Here is a 23,264-nt window from a genome sequence, read left to right on the forward strand (position 1 = left end):
AAACTGTCTTTCTGTGGCATTGCTGGAGTACTTTCTTGCCAGTGTATTTGTTGGTTTCAAATATTGTGATAATTCTGTCAGACAGCTCAATACGCAATCATTTCTATAGGCTTCAAACAAAACCTTTTTACAGGAATGCAGTTATGTCTGGTTTTTAATATGTATTTGTTAAGTGGTTAGCAAAGTGGTCCTGATTGTGTCTTCTGGCAGCTATCATATTCATAGTGTAATGGTTTTCCTTTCAATTGTTTTTCCAAACCTGTGTACATGTGCTTTGACTTAGACCAAATTATATTTTTAGAATTTATAACAAGTTCTTTATTTTAAAATGTGTTTGTTTTCATGTAGCTGGAAGAAACTAATAGCACATTAACCAAAGATGTCGATTTAATAACAAAGGAAAATTCAGAGATCAGTGAAAAAATTAAGAAACAGGAGGAAGGTATGTTGTGTTGGGTGTTTTAATTCATCTGTTATGAAGCACAATTAAATTTGAAGTTAGCACTAAATTCCTGCAGGCATAGTCAGGGATGCCTGTCCAGTACAGCTCATCCATATATTGTCTTTCTAATCCCTTCTCCCACCCATGCTCTTGTGTGCATGCAAGTTATTAAGGAAAAGTATTTTGTTCATTTCATGTTACGCGATGTATTTGTTAAAGCTTTTGTTTCCGTTTCCAGTATTTACAGTAAAGCAGTATCAGTATTACAACTTCCTTAAGATTTCACTTAGATTCAGAATCTGAGTTGTGAGTTCCCATGTATCAGTGGACTGGCATTCTCTCTATATGCATTCTGACTATATGGAAAGTTATTCAGTTTACTCTCATGGCTTTGCATTTGAACAGGCATTATAAAATTGGAATGCATGCTTTAGTATCTGTAGACTATGAGAGTAAAGGCCTTATCAGTTGTGTTGCCACTGTTGTTGCAAACACTATGTAGGCAGGAAGGCATACAAAAATATTTTCCCTTAGTTCTGCATTTCTGTAATACAGGGAATGGGTGAGCAAGCAGCTTTCAGTGTTTTTTAGTTCATGGAGTTTGTTACTCTGAAGTACTTGAGAATTGTTCTTTAACTGTAGTTTTGGTGAAGAAATCCTTGTCAGTGAAATGCATACTTCTAGAAACTTTGAGAACAAATCAGCAGACTGGAGATGTGATAAGAAGACTGGTAGAGTTGAGTAACTGATGTGTGATGAGGGGACAACGTAACTGAATCATTCCTTGTTTAAAGAAAGCCTTTTCCCCCATATTTTCTTTATGCCTGATTTGAAAATCTGTACCTAATGTGAGTCCTGTCATATCAGTCTTATTCTGTGTGGGTACTGACTTAATAATTTCTGTGCTGCAGAAACATCTTTGGTAGTGCAAACATGAAGGAAGTGAGGCAACAAACTTAGTCATTGCCAGGAAACAAAAATACATACATTGGCTTTAGTTTTTCATTTTGGTACCTTTCTGATAAATTCTTCTGGTGATTTTCTGTCATTACATTAACCAGTATTAAACCAGTAACCTTTATCGTTGCAACCTGTATAACTGTATTTTGCACATTAAGTGACACAACGGGAAAACGGAGGGAAAAAAAAGATGCAGTTGTAGAAGTAGAGTAGCTGTAGTTGTAGAGTAAGCTTAGAAATATTTCTCTTATCCTTGTCCTAAAATACCTCAACGTTGAATATTATTTTAACAGAATACAAAATGAAAATTGAGGAGGAAATCAATAATATTAGAATGCATTATGAGAAGAGCATCAACACTGAAAGAACTCTGAAGACGCAGGTATAACTTTTTATGTAAATTAATAACAATAATTACTTTGCATATCAGATATATCTTCAATTTGGTTTTTGTGCAACTAACTCTTAGTTCCTTTGAGATTAAGCTTCTGTTAACCAAGATGTATAATATGCATTGTTGATATTTATTGTTGAAAGAATAATTTTGATCCTGTGTACTGATGTTGTGTCATAAGTAAGGATCATTTATGTTGGTGAAGATTATTTTGGATCAAATCCTATAACTAGAGGAACTTTTTGTATGAAACATGCTTATGTATAAATTTTTTTAATTGATCTTCCTTTTTCATAACAGGCTGTCAACAAACTGGCTGAGATAATGAATCGGAAAGATTTTAAAATAGACAGAAAGAAAGCTAACATGCAAGATTTGAGGAAGAAAGAGAAGGAAAACCGAAAGCTCCAATTAGAACTTAATCAAGAAAAAGAGAAGTTCAATCAGATGGTAGTGAAATACCAAAAGGAGGTCAATGAAATGCAAGCGGTAAAATAATCTTAATTTTTTTTGTCATGTTGTGGAATTTTCTCTGTAGGACAAATGTGTAGCTCCTAGTCTGCTTGAAAAAATAACAAGTTCTGTTTCACGTGTTCTAGGCTACAGAATTTTTGGGAGGCAGAGAACTTGTCAAGTGTGCAGTTGTGCTTGTTCTCACTCATTTCCCCTTTCTAAATTCTTAACTGTGAAAGTTACTGATATGTTATGAAGACTAAAAAACTAAATACTGTGTAGCATACTATTTATACAGTTTATTTCACTGGTAGGTGGCCTCCTTTTCAAAACAAATGGTAATTTAATAGATAAATCACTCTATTTTGCACTTGAATGCATTGCCGCGTCTTTGATATTTAACTTTTTTCCAAGGTTGAACAAGCACTTCTACTGTAATAGTTTATGCTAATGCTATCAAAGTATTTAGAGATAATGAAAAAAAATAGTAATGAGTTTTGTTTTCAGAATACTTTGCTGCTGTAGTTTTGGTATCACAGTAACTATGCATGTGTATGTAAATACAGCAACTAGCAGAAGAATCTACATACAGGAATGAGCTCCAGATGCAGCTGGATAGTAAAGAAAGTGACATAGAACAGCTCCGAAGGAAAATTTTGGACCTCCAGCAAGGAATGGATTCTACCAGTGTTGCAAGTCTCCCGCCAGATGAAACAGATGGAAATCTTTCAGGTAAGAGAAAAGCGTATTTGAGCTACATGATTTTGTGCATACACACAGTTTTGGAAGGTATTGCTTCAAGCAGATTACTACTGCCTTTTAAAATCTTCTGGCTGTCTCTTTCTGTATCAGATCTCCACTTCCTTTTTTTTTTTTTGTATTTCACAGCTTAGCTGCTCATATTTAAGTCTTAGTTTCTTCTCACGTCACTCTTCCCACCGTATGTCTTGGTATTTGCATAATTTTTATCCACTTTTGTGGAAAGAGTATCTTTACATGTGCTGCTGTTTGAATTTAGTGAATACAATGTGTAGTGTCGAGTGAATAGAATACAGGGCCGGCACTTCCACATCATCATGATTGTATTCTATAGCTTGAATGCAAAAGTGCCTTGATCTTGTCTGTTCTTACAGTCCTGTAGCACCTTTGTGACAAGTAACAATAATTGCCAATGTGAAAAAGAATTGTAGAAATTTCCATAATGCATTTATGGTTGTACGGTATTCTGATTTAGCAGATTAAAATAAGAACAAGTAATACAGCACAGTTAGCCATTTCCATGTAGCGTCAGTTCCAGACACTATATTTTGACACTGGTTAGTGATTCCTCCCCACCCCTCCACAATGTTTGAAAAGTGTAATCACTTTGTACTTTCATGTGGTCCACTTCTGTATCTCTATAGATACATGAAAAAAAAGTTTAGCGGTAATAAGCACTGCTTAACAATTTTCCCATGTTGCAGTTATGTTTTTTTAAAAATAGTTTTTATAATTCATTGTTAAATTCTTAATAAATGCTTGTCTTACAGATTTACAGTCTGGTTTTTAGTGTAGAAAAATAATACTCAAACGTGAAAATAGAATACTCTTTTGGGTATTTGAAGACCTCAATGGATGAATGATCAGATAAAAGTAAATAGAATCATTGTAGATGTCTCTTTTCCTGTCAATGCACTTCATGCTGTTCAAATTGCCAGAGTCTAGAGTTTTTCCAGGGTTCTTAGAGTGACTGAAATTTCAGGTAGGTTATGAGACTTAGTATATGTTTTTATGAACTTATTAATTTCTGTGTCCATTTTTGTGTCCAGTCTTCCCCTAGTATATTTTTAGATTTTCATTTTTAGTTAATATTTAAATGAATTCTGTTCTAGAATAGATTTTCATTCAGATAATGATACAGTCTTTGTCACAACTTCCATTCTGTCCAAGAAGCCTTTTGCTCTCTGAAGTTGATCTGTAAAACCCTCAGGCAGTTGCTGTCTTATAAAGTAAATGTGTGTTTTACTCCTTTCAGAAACATCTGGTCCAAACTTCCATCAAAACCCAGTATTTGGAATTCTTAGAGCTGTTAGATTGGTGAAGGAACTTTTTTTTTTCCCTTAGCTGTCACCTGCTAGGAACTCCCTGTGGTGTTTCTGAACTGTCAGTATTTCTCAGGAGTTTTTCTCTTAGGTACTGATTCTCAGTGTATTCCATTTAACTGGGGTAAAATCAAGCCTTATGTTTGATGGTGTCTCCTAACTGAAGAACACTGTAATTCGTATTTTTTAATTGAAAATTTCTGAACTCCTGTAAATTGAGAGCTTAAATTTTTCTACAAGAAAGCAGATTAGATTTATTCTACATAAAAGAGTAGTTTTGAACTTCCTCACTTTCCTTCTCAGCCATTTTCAGTATAATACCTGTTGTGTATTACATTGAAAACACCCAGTGCCTCCACTGGGGCATAGGCACCTTCCTTTCTTTCCTCTTAAGGGTGTTAGGATGTCCATATGACCCTGTTGTCTCTGGGATTTTGGAAACACTGTAGGATAAGCTCTTTCTTTTTTTTTGCCTCATTAAGGTATGTTATTTTCAGTTTTACCTCTGGAGACGTGTGTAGCCAGGCTTCTGGCTGTGTGACCTGCCACTTCAGTTTTGGGGCAGAAATTTCAGTATGTGCAAGGTCTTTTCAAGTCAGCTGTAATCTTTCCATTGGTAATTAGAACATCAAAATTATTGGAAGTTCTTGTGGTCTTCCTCTTCGTCTTCTATACTTGTGACCCCCCCTAACTATTTCTTTTTTGCTAGCCTTTCACTTTTCTTGTCTTCTTTTTTGCCCTTTTCTCTACGCATGCCTGTGATTTTTACTGCAGTTGTGCTGCTGGTGTTACTGTGTCATACAGGTAGGACCTCTAATACATATTAACTGGGCTCTAGTTTGAGATCATGTCCCTACATGTTGCTTTTTTTTTTTTTGAGTGAGGCTCTGAGTCGATCAGGATCTGAACAAGAAGCAATTTAGGTAATGAAAAAGATTAAGTGGCATTAGTATAGTCAGATTTCACACATTTGTCAGAGCCAAGTAGAGGCCAGAGAAGGACAGCACTAGCATTATAAGGAAGAAAAAAAAATGCCAGTCTTTAATGTAGAAATATCCTATGCCACAGAAAGAGGAAATTATTCAGTGCATAGTTATTTTTCTGCAAACCAAGTAATTAATCTTCAAAACAGAAGGTGACATAGCACAGCAGTTAATTTGCTACGATTTAGTTGTATGAAGTTGTTTGTCTTCCACACTTTGTCTTCGTGTGCTAAGTTCCTGTCGCTTTTGTAGCCCAAACATAGGCATTCCTTCAGAGCACCTTGAATAACATCTTGTTTAAGAGTTGGATGTGATGAGTAGTCAATAGGATTCTCTAGCTGATGCATCTGTTCTTAAGGAAAAGACATTCCTTACAAATATTTACTAAATAGTAGTAGAATTACTAAATAAGTGATTAGAGTATGATTTATTAAGTTTCCTGTCAAAGTCAAAACATCACCAGGGAAAAAATGAAAAGACAACATAATGTAAATATTTCTTAGAGAATGATTCCATGGTCTCCATTCAGGTCATGGGCAGTCTCTGGTTTAATTGAGAAAAAACTTGGTATGAAGCGGTATGATAGTAATGTTGGCAGAATTCCAGAGAGACCCTTGTCATTTTTTGCAGTCCTCCTTCACGGCAAAGAGGTTTAGGCTATGGGGTAGTATCTTGTCTAATCAGGGAGCTTAGGTTACCAGCCACCAGAGAGGCTACAAGAGTAGAGTTCATAGTTTGCAGGAAGAGCATCCTGTAAAATTTTGGGATCAGAAGGCACTCTTTGTATAAATACTAAAATAAATTCCTAATACTCGGAAAAAAATGTAAGGAAAAGTTTTCTGTATTTGGAGGTAGATACAGAGAAACCACATGGTAGCACACCTTACAGCTGTGTCTTACTTGGAGGTCCTTTGTGTCTCTTGTTGAGCTAAGTACCTTCTCGAGTTCTGGTAGCTCCCAGGGCAACTTACGCTGCTCCCAAGGTAGGGACGGGCTCGTGTAAACAATCCAGGCTATTCTTAGGCTTTTGCTTCACCAGATGGGAAAGATCATGACTGGGAGGAAGATTTTCCTTGTGTTCAGTTCTAGGCATTTTTTGTACCTCTCACTCCTGATTATTGATGCAGATAGCAGCTCATGTCTCAGTTGATGTCTCTAGTGTTAACCTAGTTCTTGCTGAAACAGCTGAAATAGTTGCTTTTTAATTATGCCTTTAGAATGCCTCTTCCTCCTGGCTGGACTTAGGAAGTCTTAATACTCACATGATTGAGTTCTTCTTTGCCAAGACAAAACATAAGCAGGAGCTTAAGGGTTTTTATCCTCATTGTTACAGAGCACTTAACCTGTTGTGAATTAATTTTTTTCATCTGACTGACAAGATAATTTAAGCAGTTGAGCTGTCCTACAGCTTTAACTGCAGCACATAATATTTTACAGTGTATGTTACGAATAACGTTTTACACAAAGATAGGATGGAATAATAAACATGGACCATTTAAGCCAACAGTTTGTTTGGAATATGGGACACATAAGACTTTCTGAAATACTTGCAAGTAGCTGTCACCTGAAGAAACCTCAAAGCAAGATCCAGCCAGCAATCCTTGGTGAGATCCACGTGAAATTATAGTAAGTCAGTCCAAGGAAGGAAGGAATTAGATGGAAAGGATGGACTGGAAAGAATTAACAAGTTAGTATCTCCAGGTTTTTGCTTACTATGGAAGTGTCTGAAGAGTAGGCTTTCTTGAACACTGGAAAGAGATGCTCTGCTGCTCATGAAGAGGCCTGTATTACTTAGCTCCAAAACAACTAAAAGCACAGTAAATCAGTACAGTCATGGTTGTCTTGCGTGATTTTACTGAAGACTTACTGGAAGAACTCGCATTTATCATACTGAATCACAATGAATCCTGGCAATATGAATACTATGAAGATGTTTATAATGCAAATCCACATTTTTATTTATATTCAGAGATAATTACAAGATCTGTAGCCTTCATGGAATTCTTTCTTTGTATTCTTTTCAGTCCAGCTTGCCATCAGATATTTTGGAGGCCTATCTTGGATTTTCTGGATTGGAAATATGGAGTATCAATTCTGGGATTCTTTCCAAAATACAGGGAAGTTGTCAGGCAATAGTTTTGAGCCTGTTTTTAAAGACAGGAATGGAAGATTCTTAATCGTCATCTAGATAGCCCATATTTTCTTAATTACTTAATCAGAACAGTCATAAATATTCTTCTGGGTCAAATATTTTTGAAATGCCAGATGAGCATTTGCAGTTGTACTAGCTAACTCTGTTAATGGAAATTAAAATGCACTATAAATATTACTTGAGACAAACCTTTGTGGCAAGGTTGGAACGAAAGAGCTCATCTACCCTTTCAAGAGTACATTTGGTTCTAGACAAACATTAGGTTTGTTGAAAAGGAGTACATTCAGAAACTGTTATTTTCAACTGCAAGACGTTATTCACAGCTCAGAAATCATCTCTCATGCAAATAGAATTTGTTCAATAAATAGATCTGTAGTAGACAGAAAAGAATGCAAATGGATTAATTTGTAATAGCTCATCCACTTTCTACTTCCTTTGAAATTTCTTTTAGAACATGGTGAAATAGAAGGGAACTTAGAAGAACTCCTGCTAATGCTGTCCCTATAAGCAGCATAGAACCTGGTGCATCTTTTAAAATTTAGCATTACTGGATCTGTCCAGCTTTTCATACGCCACAGTTTCCACAGATGCATACTTACTCCTTTCAAATCACAGTCATCCATACTATATTCCTTTTGAATCATAGTTGTTGTGTTCTTTATTAGCAGTTAATAACTTTATTTTGCAATGGAGGACTTAAGTTTTAGGATATTTCTAAAATTTCTAAAAATTACAGAATTCTCTCTTGGTGTAAAAACTATTCAAGGTATTCAGAATAGGGGCAGCGTTATCTGTGATGCCTGCAGACATGAACAAATAGGTTTCCTTTTCCAAAGTTACCGAATATTAAGAACTGGGGAGGGGTCTGGGGGGGCAACACCCACCCCAGCAATTCTTATGTAGAGATAAGAGGCAGGGAAATACAAATTTCCTTCATTTTTCCAGGAAGGTTTCTTACTGGAATGAGTTCTGCAAACATGTGTTTCTTCCAGTTAGAATTTCAATAGTTCAGTGGTCCCCCAGTATTTTGAAGTGATTCTGTATGGAGAAGTGTTAGGAAATAATTCTGGTTTTAAGTGTAGTTCACTTGTAAATATTTTATACTGTAAAGCTAATGTGTGAAGAGTTTTTTATGCCTAATTTTAATGTCTTGTAGAAGGCCAAGCTGTCAGTCTCACTGTAATTTTACATTAAAAGTGTATGGACTTTTATATTTTATGGATGGATTTTCAGAGCTTGCTGAGCTACACCTCATAGAGAGTTAGCCCAGAAGGATAAAAGGGACCAGTGGCTTCTCCTTGCATAAATATTTGTGAAGACTGTTTCAGCAAATTTTAACTCAGTGTTTTTGAAGTTTTCAGTGCTGCCAGTTTAGTTTATGGTAAAGAATGCATACATTGGCTGTCGCCTGTATTTGCATACTCTTGACACTTTTTTAATTGCAAATCACATTGTTACGGTAATTAAAAAAGTACAAGGTTTTTCTCAATTGTGAAATAAATTCATAAATATAGAGTGAAATTTCGATTACTTCCTTCTCACATTTACAGAATTGTGAGACTGTTTACTGCATCATTTCAGATGAATAGAATCACAATAGCTTCTTGCTGCCATTACCTGTTTTCATAATTTATCAAAAATGAGTTCAGTTAGCTGGGGGGGGGTGTGTGAATCTATGAATCACATTAGGCAGAATGCTGATTTTCTTCTGACGCTTCTTTGCATCATTGTTAAATTATGTCAGTAGTTTTGTGGTAGGAAAATAAGTTACTACACTACTCTTTGGGCAATTGTCCACTGAAAATGTTAATAAAACACTTGTCTCTTATTCTTTATATCTAGTTGATTCTTCCTGCATTCCTTATTTATTTATCTCCTATGCTTATCTCCTGTGAGTAATGGGTCACCCATGTAGCTTTGCTTGCTCTTGTGCGCTCTCCTTTTTTTGTTTCCCTTGGAAAATGTGGATCTGGTTTGTTTTACTTGCACTGCTGAGTATTTTCATGTAGCCTCTCTGATTGTTAAATTATGTTTATATTGAAAATATCTTAATCATTCTCCATTTAAGCTGTAACACATTTTAAGAGCAAAGCCTTTCCTGCCTGGCTCTTTGCAAACTATTTACATGCAGTGTTAGATGTTGGCATCAAGGAAAACAGCTTCACTTTATTTTGCAGTAACTGTATCATCAAGTGTTAGCCTGTGATGAAGCATGAAGTAAATACTTATGTCTTCATTTTGTTTAGCTGTGCTTTTTATTCCGCTTTGCTGAATAGGTAATTTCATATGACTGCATGTAGTACAGCTTCCTTTCTGGTAATAGTTTGCTTTTATGCTATTCTGCTTTATCATTATAAATACATAAAATTATTAAATAATGCATATTTTTTTAAACCAGAATCAAGACTTGAAGGTTGGCTTTCGATACCAAACAAAGGAAATATAAAGCGACATGGCTGGAAGAAACAGGTACAAATGGATTTTTCTTCTTCCTCAACTCACTTGGAAAGTTTTTTAGGCATATGGTGAATTAGTTTTACAGCTCACATTTAAGAAACAAACAAAATAATTAGAGTAATTTAGTGTTTATACATTACGCTGTTGAAGAGAAAAAATCTGGTAAGAAAATTCAAGTTCAGTATGAAATCTGTGATAATAACGTGGAAATTTACGACAGGTAGGTGAAGAAATGCTTTACAGTGGGCATCTTGGAACCATTAAAATCCCATTTTCCCTTTGCATAAGCTTCTTTATAATCCTGTTAGAGAAATGTAAACTCTCTGTGCAACTTGACAGCACGAAGTAGGGAATGCCACACGTGTTCTGAAGGCCATGGAAGAGTGCATCACACTATAACTTGCCACACATGATTTCCAAGGACATTTCCGTTTCCCTTACTTTTAAAATTGCCAGTCTCTCTTGAAAAGAACTGGTTTACTCTCAAAAACTGGACCTCTGTGCTGGAATTCCCAACAATCTAAACAAAGCAATATTGTTTGCCTCTGCAGAGGTTATGATCTGGTTCTCTGAAACTTCAAATGTTCGAATTGAGATGCCTAGAAGTTTAGAACTGGTTTCTGATTATGTTTTCTGGCTTTCCAGTTCCCCTCTTTGAACATCTTTTAGTATAACAAATTGCAAAAGTGAATGTGGTCACTGGAATTTTGTAAATTTTGCAAGCAATTTGTGTGAAATAGTTTATTTCCCCTAACCTTCCTTCCTTGTATTCAAAGACCAGTAGTGGAAGTTACTCAGTTTATTCATTATACTTTCGATGTAAATTGCTGATTCACACTGAAAGCTTCTCTGTTCTGTTTGATAGCTAAGGCTGCTTGACTCCTGTTGTTCCAGAACTGATCCTCCAGGTTACTGTCAGACTTTTGTCAGCATCCATGAATGGAAGTGGCTGTGCCTAGGCACAAGTCATGTAGCTTCACTCTGCTCTGGATTGTCTAAAATACTGCATCATTTTCCTGACAGAATACCTCCAGCAGCCTTTTCTGGTTGTCTTCTATAAATGCAGATTATTCTTGCATGCTCTGATGGTTAAAATTTTAAACTTCTGAAGCTTTTTCAGTGGAAGATTGTAGCTGAGCTTCTTTAGGCATGTCCAGTATAGGCATACTTCATTCCCTCAAGATATTTTATGAAGTTACTCCGCTCATGTTTACCTAGTTTGAATAATAGTTCTTGCACTTCCAAGGAATTTGAGCTACAGATGGATGCCTCTGTTATAAAATGAGTCACACTGATGAGATTGCTTAAATTAGCTGAAGTTCCAACCAGTGAGACAAAGTAGTGAGGGGCTATGTTGACGTACTTGTGCATTCTGTTCGCTAAACTGTAGTGCATCAGAAACAAGCTGGCTTGGAGTCAGCTTCTTCGGGTGCTTCTGCTCCAAATTCTTCTGTGCTTTCAATTTAAGGGTTGGTGGGGGGTATGCAACCTCAAATACAGGCATGCCCAGATTAACTTAAATTAAAGGGAAAACAAAACTGCATTAGCAGTGCAGTTGGTTTGATGCCTGAGTTGTTACAACTTAAGCTGCTGCGTTTCTGACTCAAAAGTCAGTAGCACTGTTGGGTTTGTCCCGTGCCTTCCAATTCATTTAGCTTAAGTTGGAAAGGGGTGAGTGTGGAAAATGCATCTGAGAAGAAACAGTTGAGTTATACCTCAAGCTAACACTGAAATAGGTTAGCCATATTTTTATCTGGAACTTCATCCCAAGTAGAGGTGACAAACTACTGTCAGAAGATGTATTTTGAATGTTCACACCAGGATGTTGAAGCCATTGTGAGGTTAACTTTTGTGAGGTTAAATTGTTCTTTCACCAAGACTTGTATACAGTGTGATAACTGAATTTCATTGCAGTCAGAATTGCACTTGTTGTAGTCATCATCTTAAGGCCTCGCTCTTGTCTGTGAAAGGCAGAGGTGCAGACTACGAAGACAGAGGCGGCATTAGCTTTCTGTTGAAGTAGATAAAAGGTGTTGAAGCACAGGCTCTTTTTCTTCAGTGGCGAAAAACACAAGAGGCTCGCACCATTACAACTTAGTGCCTGTTCATGTCAACCAAGCTTTCTATTAAAGAAACCTGACTAAGGGGCCAAAAGCCATTTTAGTCAAGGGGAAAAATACGCTTTTGTGGCTTTTTTAGATGCATTTCAGTAATTGAGGTGCACAACTGTAGCAAGCAGCTGGTACAACACGTTTTAAAAACGCTAATCTATAAACTTGTGAAGGTAACTTTCATATTCAGGTTTTAAGGTCACACTTAAAATCCTGTGTGATGAGGAGGTTCAACCCTCTCTTGTAGAGGAGTAAACACCATTTACTTAAATTGTCAGTACCTGCATGATGCAGAAACCGATTCAGTTACCTGCCAGTAACTGGAATTCAAGATAAACTGTTTGTATATTCACTCTTCTGCTTTTCTGTCATTTCCCTTGCTTCTGGGTTATGTTATACCTGAATCTGGAGCTCAGTCTAGACAGAGCAGTCTGCCTGCCTCTTTTTAATCCTCCTTAGTACCTCATACCTTTTAATACAATGTTCCTGAAATATTTGAAACTGCAGGGGAGGGAACTGGCACAGCTGTCTCTGAGCTTGTGCTTATGGACAGTTTTAGCAAAGATGTTGGACTGGCAGCTCCCAGTGAAGAGCAATGGGCAGTGAATTCTACTGGCTTGAACTCACTGGGAAGTGCTCAGGTTACAGGTGTTTGATCTTAACTGGCGTTTGTGTTACAGAACTCCTTTTCAGAGCAGCTTGCTTTGTTTTTCCTATCATATGATGAAATGTTTATAGTTCTGTGTGATTGTGAGTAGCACTGGAAGGGTGGCTGTGTACTTTAGGTTGAGAACAGCATCCTTGCTTGGGCCTTTTGGGTTGAGAGGGCAGTCACTGCAGACACACTCTCAGCATTTGGGAATTCTCTTGGAAATGAGGCCTGCAGTCCACTCCTGCTCTAAAAATCACAGTGCCTTCCCAGTAGCTCTTACTTATTCCTCAGAATCCAATGCATTTGAGAGTACTTCACTTTTTCAGTGGCATTTAGGCATATTAATATGCAGATTTTGAGCAAGAATTTTTAAAATACTGTGAGGAAAAAACTAACCAACACATTACCCAATGCTTCTGTTCTTTAACGTCTTTACCACTCTGGAAGAAAACTGTGTGGTTTGACCTTTAAAGTGACATGTAGCAAAAGAACGTCCATTTCTTTTCTTCTCCTCTGCAAACCTTCCCCTTACTGTCTCAGTGTATTCCTGGACTTGGAATGTATAGCAGACCTCTGTTTCTGCTGATTCATTTTAGCTCTTTATTTTACCAGTCCCCTAAATTGAAAGTGTAGGAAATAGTTATCTGGAGCTTTAAGAATCCATTTTAGTCTACCAGTACTTTGGTGCAAAGTACCAGTGGGTCCTGCATGTCTCTAGAACTAGAGAAGTTGTTTACAATTTTATCAATAAGTGGTAGATTCTGCACTCCAGGAGTTTCTCAGCGATACAATAATTTTCCTAGTAAAACACCAGTAGCAACTGAAATTTGTGGGTTTGTGTAGAGATAGACTGTCATCACAAGCATTTTAGCGTGCTCCAGTGACAATACACAGCATTCCACAGCTGTCAGTAGTATAGCTTAGCTGCCTGCATGATTATTTAAATATTTCCTGATATAAGTTCAGAAACCTTAATTTATTCAGGCTTTTTATATGTATATGGGAGTACAGTAGGATAAATGTTGCTTTTTAAAATGCACTTTTAACTTGGTTTTACCCTCTCTTTCCCCAGTATGTTGTGGTGAGCAGTAAAAAGATACTGTTCTACAATGATGAAAAGGACAAGGACCAGTCTAATCCATCCATGGTACTAGATATAGAGTAAGTTACTGTTAGTTTTGGCTACAAATTGGGAAATGAGCATTGTTTGTGAGATAACTGATAACAAATCCAGAAGCTTGGAATCAAAATTACATAAGTAATTTTTAATTTCCCATATTAGTTGGAAAATGTCTGTTGTATTTCAGGATGCCGTTAACAGAAGATACTGGTTTTCCTTTGTCCTGTTACTGCTAAAATGTAGAGAAAAAGTTAAACGTAAAATTGTGTGGTACTGTTAGTAGTCACTGGTCTGAATTTACAGAAATGAAGAGCCTTGTCTCATTATGAAAGGGAAGGGTCAGAGACAGTGGATATATACATACATACTATGCTATCTCTTTTTATGACTCAGTGCTTCATCAGCTGCTTTCTAAAGCACGGCATGGTAGTTATGGGATAGATGGGGAACTGGCTGTCAGATTTTAGGTCTCATCCGCTTGCTTCATACCTCTTTCTTGCTGTCTGAGCAAGGATCAGTGTTGATCAAACCCAAAGCATTTCTGACTTTCCCAGATGGTTTCTGTTTAGAGGGACAAAATAATTGAATTGTGATCCCTTTACATAGGTTGTACATGAGGAAAATTGTGTCGAGTATCACTGAAGCCCATCGCTGATACATGGCTGAGAGTGATGTTTGAACAGCTGATGGACATTATGGGACCTTATAGAGTAGTAATTGAAAAAAGGTTTTAAAATTCATGAATAAGTCTATCAGTGACTAACAAATACAGTGGTCTGGAAGGAATCTCAAACTCAGGAAGTGCTTAAGCTGCCAATTGCTCATAACCAGGAAAAGAGTTATTTTCTCCTTGAGCTGTTTCTTGTTCTCTTTTCATAAACATCTGTTACAGCAACTGTTGAAAACAGGATGTTGGGATAGATGGACTTACAGTTTTGACCCAGTGTAAGATGATGTTTGTTCAAATTGTAATGGCATTTTCAACAGCTGGTGCCCCGGATTGCCTTCTGTGGTGTTTTGGCATTGATTGTTTATCAACTGACAAAATGATTTAGTAAAAAAATTAGTGAGTAGCACTATACGTCATATGGTTACTTCCATCCAGGGTTGACAATCAGCTTTTCTAGCAAGAATCAGTTAGACTTCTCAGGGTTCTGAGGCAGAATTTGAAAGCCTTTTTCACAGATAAATCTGCCATGATGGATCTTTAACGCATTGTAAGATAAACCTCTTTCCATGCTATGAAATGTTTTGGTCTTGCTTGGGTAGGCAAGATCTATATGGTTTACAAATTAATTCCTAAAAGCATATTGCAGTATATAATATTACTTGCATAAACAAGATTTATAAGAACTTCAAAGTACTTTGATAACAGTTTTAAAAATGTACGTAGCCTTTTAGCATTTTCTGATTCATGTTTCTTTTAATCCAGTAAGCTGTTCCATGTCCGGCCTGTAACTCAAGGAGATGTATATAGAGCTGAAACTGAAGAAATTCCTAAAATATTCCAGGTAAAAAAAGTGTATTCTCATTTCTGTTTAGTTCGCCTGAAAAGGTTTGGGGGCTTCTTTGAAAAGTATGTGAAAATATATGTAGTGCTGCAGCAATGACACAGCAGTATTCTTTTTCAGATTCTCTATGCTAATGAGGGGGAATGCAGGAAGGATTTGGAGGTAGAACCAGTACAGCCGGCAGAGAAGACAAATTTTCTAAATCACAAAGGCCATGAATTTATTCCAACATTATACCACTTTCCAGCCAACTGCGAGGCCTGTGCCAAACCTCTTTGGCATGTCTTTAAACCCCCTGCTGCCCTAGAATGTCGAAGATGCCATGTGAAGTGCCATAGAGACCACTTGGATAAAAAGGAGGAATTAATTGCACCATGCAAAGGTATGCTTATGGTATTTTGCATTGTGTTCTCTGCATGTTTAGCCAGACCTGCTAAACTATTGAAGGCAAATACAAGCACTTTAGTTTAAAGGTTTCTACCCTTTAATGTTACGATTTTAGATGTGAAAGGTGCTATTAAAATACGCTGTTAACACTGCTTATGAACAGGCAGCTGTTGCAAGCCTTTGTAGGGAGGCCTTTGGTGGTGCATCTGATGTGGCTCTGCTGAGGACCCTGAGAGCACAAGGGTCTGTGCCCTTGGGCAAAGGTTTGTGCCCAAGTACTGGGCAGCTCCTTGGTTCCCAGACCATTCTCTCTTCTATACATGGCCCACATTAGGGACAATGCAGGGGCCACATCGCCAAGCTGTATTAAGACCTTGAAGGATGGTTCTTCAGCCACTCCACAGATTGGAGTAAAGGTTTCCTCTCTGTGCTCCTGTGGAGTTTTTGGGGTATGTACTCTGGAATTCAGCCATAAGGCACTCACACAACTTTGCAGCTTATTAAAATTGCAATTAGTATAAGTTTTCTTATTTCTTGAATATTAATGTTAGAATCAAGAATCTTAATGCAGAGTGACAAATATTGAAAGAAACTATATTCATAATTTCCCCTGCTATTTGTTGTCTACCAAAAAAAAAGAAACAATTCTAATACAAGTATGTATATAGGTGCCATTGTTCTTTCCAGTGGTGCACTGGTATGTCATAATTATTTTGATAACAAGTACTAGTTTTCTCTGAATCATCTTCCTCCTTTTACTTCTAGTGAGTTACGATGTAACTTCAGCAAGAGATATGTTGTTATTGGCATCCTGTCAAGATGAACAGAAGAAGTGGGTGACTCATTTAGTAAAGAAGATCCCTAAGACACCACCATCTACTTTTGTTCGTGCTTCTCCTAGAACAATGTCTACAAGATCCTCAGCAAATCAGTCGTTCCGAAAAGTTGTTAAAAATACTTCTGGAAAAACTAGGTGAGAAACTACAAAAGCTACAGATCTTTAAAACTTAAAAAAAAACCAACTCTGTTTATAAGTCTTATTTACTGTGAAATAATTCCATGGTTATGACTGTTGAACTGCTGATCTAAATCTTTGCCCAAATCCTGAAAGAAGGAACAGACAGAGTTCTCCTGCTGTTATGGTAAATTTATCAGTTCTTTGGATTTGGAAAGGTACTGTAGCTATGGCAGTGCCTGGTCTGCCAATGCATGTGAAGGGAGCTGGCTGCATTTTTTCCTGTTTAAAGGCCAGGCTCGGTGGATGTATCAGCAATGGCATGTAACCGCAAGGACGATCCGCATAGTCATTCATGGATTGACTCATCAAGCTTGCGTAAGCTAGAAGTCTTCTGCAAATGGGAGTGAAATGAGAAACGTGCAGTTTCTCAGTCTGTTCTTATGCCATTTCTTTTGGCGTGAGGCAGATTAAGTATTAATTCAATTCTTTCTTCCTGCTTGCTTATTTCCTGTTTTCTCCTATCCCAGCAGTTGTTTTTGTAAGCTGTTTGTGACTGACCATTAGCCAGGGCAAGATTTAAAATACATAATTTTAATGCTAGGTTACTGAAAGCTGATTTTTAACCTGCTTTTCCTTCTTTGTAAGGTATGTGCATTCCTTTCCCCAAAAATAACCAGTTGGGTTGACAGTATGAAGTGGAAACTAGTCTCTTGGCAGAGAGTTTTCCTAGATTGACAGTGCTACTAAAAGAAATGCCCTGTGAACATTCCTTGCATGAAGTGCAATAGAAGCAAACTTCTGCATGAAAAGAGACACTGGGTCTATCATGAAACATCCTCCTGCAGAGGAAAGTAGGGAAAAAATCTGAAAGATTAGTTTCTTATCCCCATAATTAACACTAAAACAAAAATGATCGTAATTTTGAGATAGCAATATATTCAGTGAAGGCTCTCAAGATAATCTCATCCAGGAAAATTACTTTAGGCCTCAAATACAAAGCTGTCAATACAAAAACCAGTGATGTTGCAGGCAGTATTGTGTTAGAGATGACAATCAATGCTACAGCACGAGGAGAAGGACTTGGGAAGAAAGATGTGACCAGCAGTTATACACATGTAGCCTTGCTAGAGTATGTGGGGGAGAAGCCGTATTTGCAAACACTGACCAAAGTCTCAGCTTGCCAGTTACAGTTCAGATGGCAGGAACAGAACTGAATCATGATGTGATATTACATCTTTCAACACTGGCACTTAAACAAGCCGAAGTTGTGAAACACAGAAACACTTCTGATTTTTTGGGAGATTTCCTGGAAAGTGGGCAGTTTTTCCTTACAATCTTCACTGTAAAAATCTGTTGAAAACAAGGGTGAGTGCAGTGGAAGAGCACATGGTGACAAACCTGAGTTAAGAAGAATGACTGTAAAATCAGAGCTTGCTTACTGAATAGTAGCTTCTTCAGTATTTTACCAAAGACAAATTGGTAATTGCTAATTTATGGGGGGGGGTCAGTCATATTTGTTATGTGGTGTGTACTTGTGCAATGGAATATTTTTTAACTGTTGATCTTGTCTACAAAATGTCCATTTCTCCCAACTTGCAAAAGCTTTTATAAAGTTTCACAGTATTTCTAGACTTATTTTTCCTTAAGTCCTCAACTTTCCAAGACTTACTGAAAAATGTTAGACCACTCCATAGGCTTCTTCCAAGTCTTTTAAGACTTTTGGATATAAATTACACTTGCTGATTTTAAAATAGATCATAGTCCTGATTGTTACTGAGTTTATAGATTCTTCCCTCTTCCTGCCAAATCTTACTAATGTAGAGCTCACTTTGTAAAGATAGTGCATACTTCTTTATTTCACATTTAGGTATTTAGAGTTACAGGCTTTCTTTTCCGTAAGTAAGACTGTTTGAATTGTATTCTTAATATGCTTTCCTTTCCATTTGTCCTTCCAAGGTCCTCTGGTAGCTGTGATAAACAGATATTTTTTTTTATTCTTTTTTTTTTAAGTTCTGTTGCAATGTTTGTTTTCAATTTTTGGGAAAGTCTTCAGATGAGCTATACTGCAGTTACTGTAATATACCTTATACTAGGGTGTGAGGAGGGAATTTGCATGTGCATGCACATACAGAATTAAAAAAAGGGAGGAGAAAATTTAAAAACTATAGGTAAGACAGCTCTGGTATTCAGATGTCTCATAGCTGTTAGCTTTTCAATAGACATCTTTTTTTCCCCAGCATAACCATATGATTTCTTAGGTTTCTCATGTCAAGATCTTAACTTTTTTCCAGGTGTTTTACAGCTGATTGAAAAAGCACAGATGCTTTCATCCATACTCTTTTATGGAAGCAAATCAATTTTCGTAAATCAATTTGTTTATTCTTTTTCACTCTGTGTTAATAGAACTGCTGGTTTGGGGTTGCCTTTAGCAAGAGCAAGTTTGCAGCTATCTCTTATAGAAAGAACAGATTTACATATTTGAAAATTTACAGTAGCTTTTAAAGGAATGGGTCTGGTTGGGGAGATCAGTTATTCAGACAATTTCTGTTATTAATCCTATTGGCACGGGTTGTGCTGAGAGCGTTAGAGAATCAGAAATATGCAAGTAGTAAATGGGAACTTCTTTTGAAAAGGAGAAACATGATCTTTAAAGCTCTTTTTTAAGATTCTAGAGATACAATGAGCCTAATATCTCACCAGCACCAGGAAGAGAGCTGCACATTCCTGTGTTTTATCTTGTGTCAGCTCATGCTTCACAGATTACCACTGTAAACTGATCTATTTTCCAGCAGAGGCTTAATCCAGGAATGTTTTCACTAAAAAAAAAGCCAAAACCCCAAAGCATAACAACAACAAAAAAACCCCAACCCTAACCCCAGTAAAGAAAAGTGTGTGGTTTTCTGTTGGGTTGAGAAGTTGCAGTCATTCATGGAAGAGCCCAGAAAGCACCTGATCTATCTCAAGAATGGAAGAAGGAAGGGTGAAGATGGTCTTCATGCACTAGCGAAGTGACAGGTCAGATCAGGTGTTCAGAATACTGCAGCCTTGCATTATCTCCATCTGCCCTAGTGTACAGCCACTCCATCACCCAACAGGATGTTCCAGGTTCTTGGGAAGAAATAAAGCTCTTACTTTTTCTGGCAATTGAGAACTTAATACCTGTGCAGTATCTTATCTCTCTGACTTGCTGAATTTTTCTGTCAGACTGTGATGTGAATCAAACCGTTTACATTTGTATTATTCTTCTAGACTGAACCCAAATCCGTCAGTGAGTTTGATGACATAATTGATATTTGACCTTAGAAATCGTGCTTCTTAATGGTGTTTAATACTGACATAGCTTCTTAGACCATGTAAATAATTTACAGCGAACTCTGTTTTAACACTGTATATTGTAGGCATGGAGTATGGAGGAAGAAGCATATTGAGCATAAGGAATTTAGAGAGGCACAGTACTTGACCAGCATGAGTGCTAGGTATGTGCGTGCTGCATGGAGATGTGTGCAGGAGGCAGGTGGGGAGCCCCTGCACCTCGCTGATGCTTGAGGAGCTGCTTGGGTGGCTTTGTCGCGTGCTCCATCCCCATCAGACAGCTGCCACTGGGTTGACTGGAATGTAGTGGGGCTTGCACGGCACCTGCACAGCAATGCGAGCGAACAGTGAAAAAATTCAGATTCACTCAGAAAATTTAGCATTGGAAGAAGGTCAGATAGGAATTTACCTTTCAAGCTATTCTTCAGTGAACATTTTTGTGACTTTCTCAGACAAATTTGATGTTAGCTGCATCTATGAACTAGATAATCACTGCTGTGATGGAATATGTCCAACCTGTGCCCTGATATCACTACATATTCCATCCTGTATGTTTAGAAAGAAGAGGCATTGGATTTACTTTAGGACAATTCACTTTGGATGTACTAGATGTTTCAATTTAGATTATTAAGTAAATTTACATATTACAAATTCGGTATTACATACCGAGCACTTACCTGGTGATTGCACAGTAGCTGAGTTAATCTGACAGCCTGTTGCTACTTAGGGGCAGGATTTTCCCTGTCTGTCTTCCTTCCCTGCTCTTCTGTCTTTGGATCCTGAGTAAGTTCTTGAAGTGATCCATTTTGGACCATTCCCTGAGGGTCCACAATTCAGTTTCCTGACCAAAAAAATGTAGACTTATTTTGCTGAGCTATAGTGCATGGACTCAGCCTGCTGCCAAGTGCGGTGACTGCCAAAGCTGAGGACAGGTATGGAGGAAGGTGCTCCCTTGGGGTCAGGAAGGTGATAAAGTGGAGGAACAGCGCTCTCTCTTCCTTTCAGGAGGCAGCAAGTTGTTAGATCTGCTTCTTTGAACTCAAGACACTGCACCCTCCAGTTCTCACCCTGACTTCTTAACCTAGACTTGGGAGTAAGAGAAGCAGTGATGATTTTAATTTCTTTTTTTAAAATATACATGTTTAGCTTTTACTAAGTACTTGAAAATTGTTATCTTGTCAGACAGTAGAGCAGAATTTGATATCAGTGATGGAGTCCTCCCATATAAGCAGGCATTAATTATTTTATTTAATGGATACAGACTTTAACACATGCTTTAAGACATTGTAGTACATTTCATTTAGGGTCTGATCCACCTTTCTTCACAGTTGGTAGGCAGCACTTCATTGTCTTCATGAGGAGGTGTATCAGATCCATTGAAAGGAGTTTCACGTATAAGTTCATTGTTAAGTTCTATTCCTCATTTTGATAACTTATCGGTAGTAAATATGAATCAGAACTTCATGATGAACTTGCTAGCATTTGCAGTACTGCTTCTAGATCTGGAAGTACACTTCATGGTTTATCGTATGCTAATTTATACACATTGTATCAGCACAGTTGAGGTGTTTTGTATTAATATATTTGGACTTGGGCCCCCTATCAAGTTAGTGCATGTTAAAAAAAAACCCAAAGCAAACAACTCAAGTGCCTGTGCATCAGAAGAGCTCTGGCAACTGCATGTGCATTCTCATAGCCCTGTTGAGAGCCTTTCCCTGTCCTGCAAGTGAACAAGGGTCACATTGCATTTGCTAAGAATACACCCATGATTGTTTACTCTTAATTGTTTACTTGTAAAGCTGCAGCAATAATATTATCATCTGTCTGATCTCTGTGTTCATTTAAAGTTCTTTGAAATTAAGAACAGTTTGTGGAAGTTTGTGTCGGTATCGTCCTAGTATTGTACCTTGTCAATTGAAAAAATATTTTGTTAATGTAAAATGAAGTATTTTCTTCACCGAAGCTCTTGGCAAACATGCCCCAGTGTTATGAAGCTAATTTTTATATTTGTTATTAATTGTCTGTTTTCTTCTTTGTTCCAGCTAACCACACGTACAGGGCTTATTGGAATCTCATGGGATGCGGTCTGAGAAACAGTGCTTTTTTTAACCACACAGAGCAGTGCAGACGGGCTGTTGTTCCTTTCAACATAACTATCACAGGCTTCAGGGTTAAGATTGCTATTACTGTCTCCTCCTTGCTTTGGCACAAAAGCACGCTGAGGGTGTTTAATTGCGGGTTTGCCTAAAGGTAGATTAGATTAATTATTACTATGTAATGCAAGTTAAAGCAAATAAAGCTTAGCTAGGTGTATAAAAGAAGGTGCTGCCTTTTTGGATTAAAAAAAAAAAAGCCTGTCAGTCATGATGAAATGCAGCCAACTTTCTTCGTATCAGTGAAAGAAAAGGACTGTTCACCCTGTAAAAGGGATATTTATGTCAAGATGAGCATATGAAGTGGAGTAGAGGAGGAAGGTTTCCCAATGAGAAGGACTGCAATTGCTTTCAAGACTCAAAAGTTGTGCTCTTGAAGACTGCAGAACTCACTTAAAAATGAAGCCTTATCACTTGAACTTCAGTGCCTTCACTGCAGAGTTCTTAACAGCCTTAATGCTAACCACCCACTATGGAATGGATCGAAGTGTTAAATATTTTGCATTATGCTTTACAAAATACTGATTCAGCAGGTTTGTAAAGGGGGGAAAACAAGTAATTGCCTTTAATCTATGCATTTTTGCCAAGCCATACTGAATTATTTTACTATTAGAGGCATTAGAAACTAACAGTAAAAAGAACCACCAAGTTTGGAAGCATATTTTGGGGTACATTGTTTCTGTAACTGTAATGTATTGCCTTACAATTTTAAGTGATAATATTCATTAAGTTAACAAACATTTAAGAAATATATGCACTGTTTGAAATGTAAATTATTCTTAGAACACTTTTACTGGGTTTTACATTGTCCTTTTAGTGCCTTAATTTGAGATAATTGTATTATTGCCATGTCAATAAATGTAGAAATCTAAAACTAAACAAAGGAAACCTCTAAAAACCTATCGCATATCGGTGGTTTTTATTTGAATTTTAATTGGTTGAAGTATTGTAGATGCTAGATGCATTTTCTAAATTAAGTACAATCTTTGAATGAGAATTCCTCTTACAAAGACAGACTGATTCTGTTTCATAAGCCAAGAGATGTGTGGGCAATGCAAAAAAAAAAAAAAAAAAAAAAAAAGGAAAAAACAGCATATAATACAAAAGCTTCATGTAAGTCAGGAATTTCAGTAAATGC

The 23,264-nt window shown here is 37.2% G+C and overlaps 1 protein-coding gene across 1 annotated transcript in view; it reads left to right on the top strand.

The window, feature by feature from the left end:
* The window catches only part of ROCK1 (Rho-associated, coiled-coil containing protein kinase 1), an 87,077-nt gene extending 64,059 nt beyond the window's left edge, over positions 1–23,018 (top strand). The window contains exons 24-33 of the mRNA XM_010188843.1: positions 349–442; positions 1,696–1,784; positions 2,097–2,285; positions 2,816–2,981; positions 9,864–9,934; positions 13,758–13,846; positions 15,238–15,316; positions 15,437–15,698; positions 16,469–16,676; positions 22,016–23,018. Of these exons, the coding sequence (XP_010187145.1) occupies positions 349–442; positions 1,696–1,784; positions 2,097–2,285; positions 2,816–2,981; positions 9,864–9,934; positions 13,758–13,846; positions 15,238–15,316; positions 15,437–15,698; positions 16,469–16,676; positions 22,016–22,019 (1,251 nt within the window). The 3' untranslated portion in view covers positions 22,020–23,018. The remainder of the gene's footprint in view (positions 1–348; positions 443–1,695; positions 1,785–2,096; positions 2,286–2,815; positions 2,982–9,863; positions 9,935–13,757; positions 13,847–15,237; positions 15,317–15,436; positions 15,699–16,468; positions 16,677–22,015) is intronic.
* Positions 23,019–23,264: the final 246 nt, after the last annotated feature.

This window comes from Mesitornis unicolor, unplaced genomic scaffold, assembly GCF_000695765.1.
Source record: "Mesitornis unicolor isolate BGI_N332 unplaced genomic scaffold, ASM69576v1 scaffold29667, whole genome shotgun sequence".
Classification (NCBI taxonomy): domain Eukaryota; kingdom Metazoa; phylum Chordata; class Aves; order Mesitornithiformes; family Mesitornithidae; genus Mesitornis; species Mesitornis unicolor.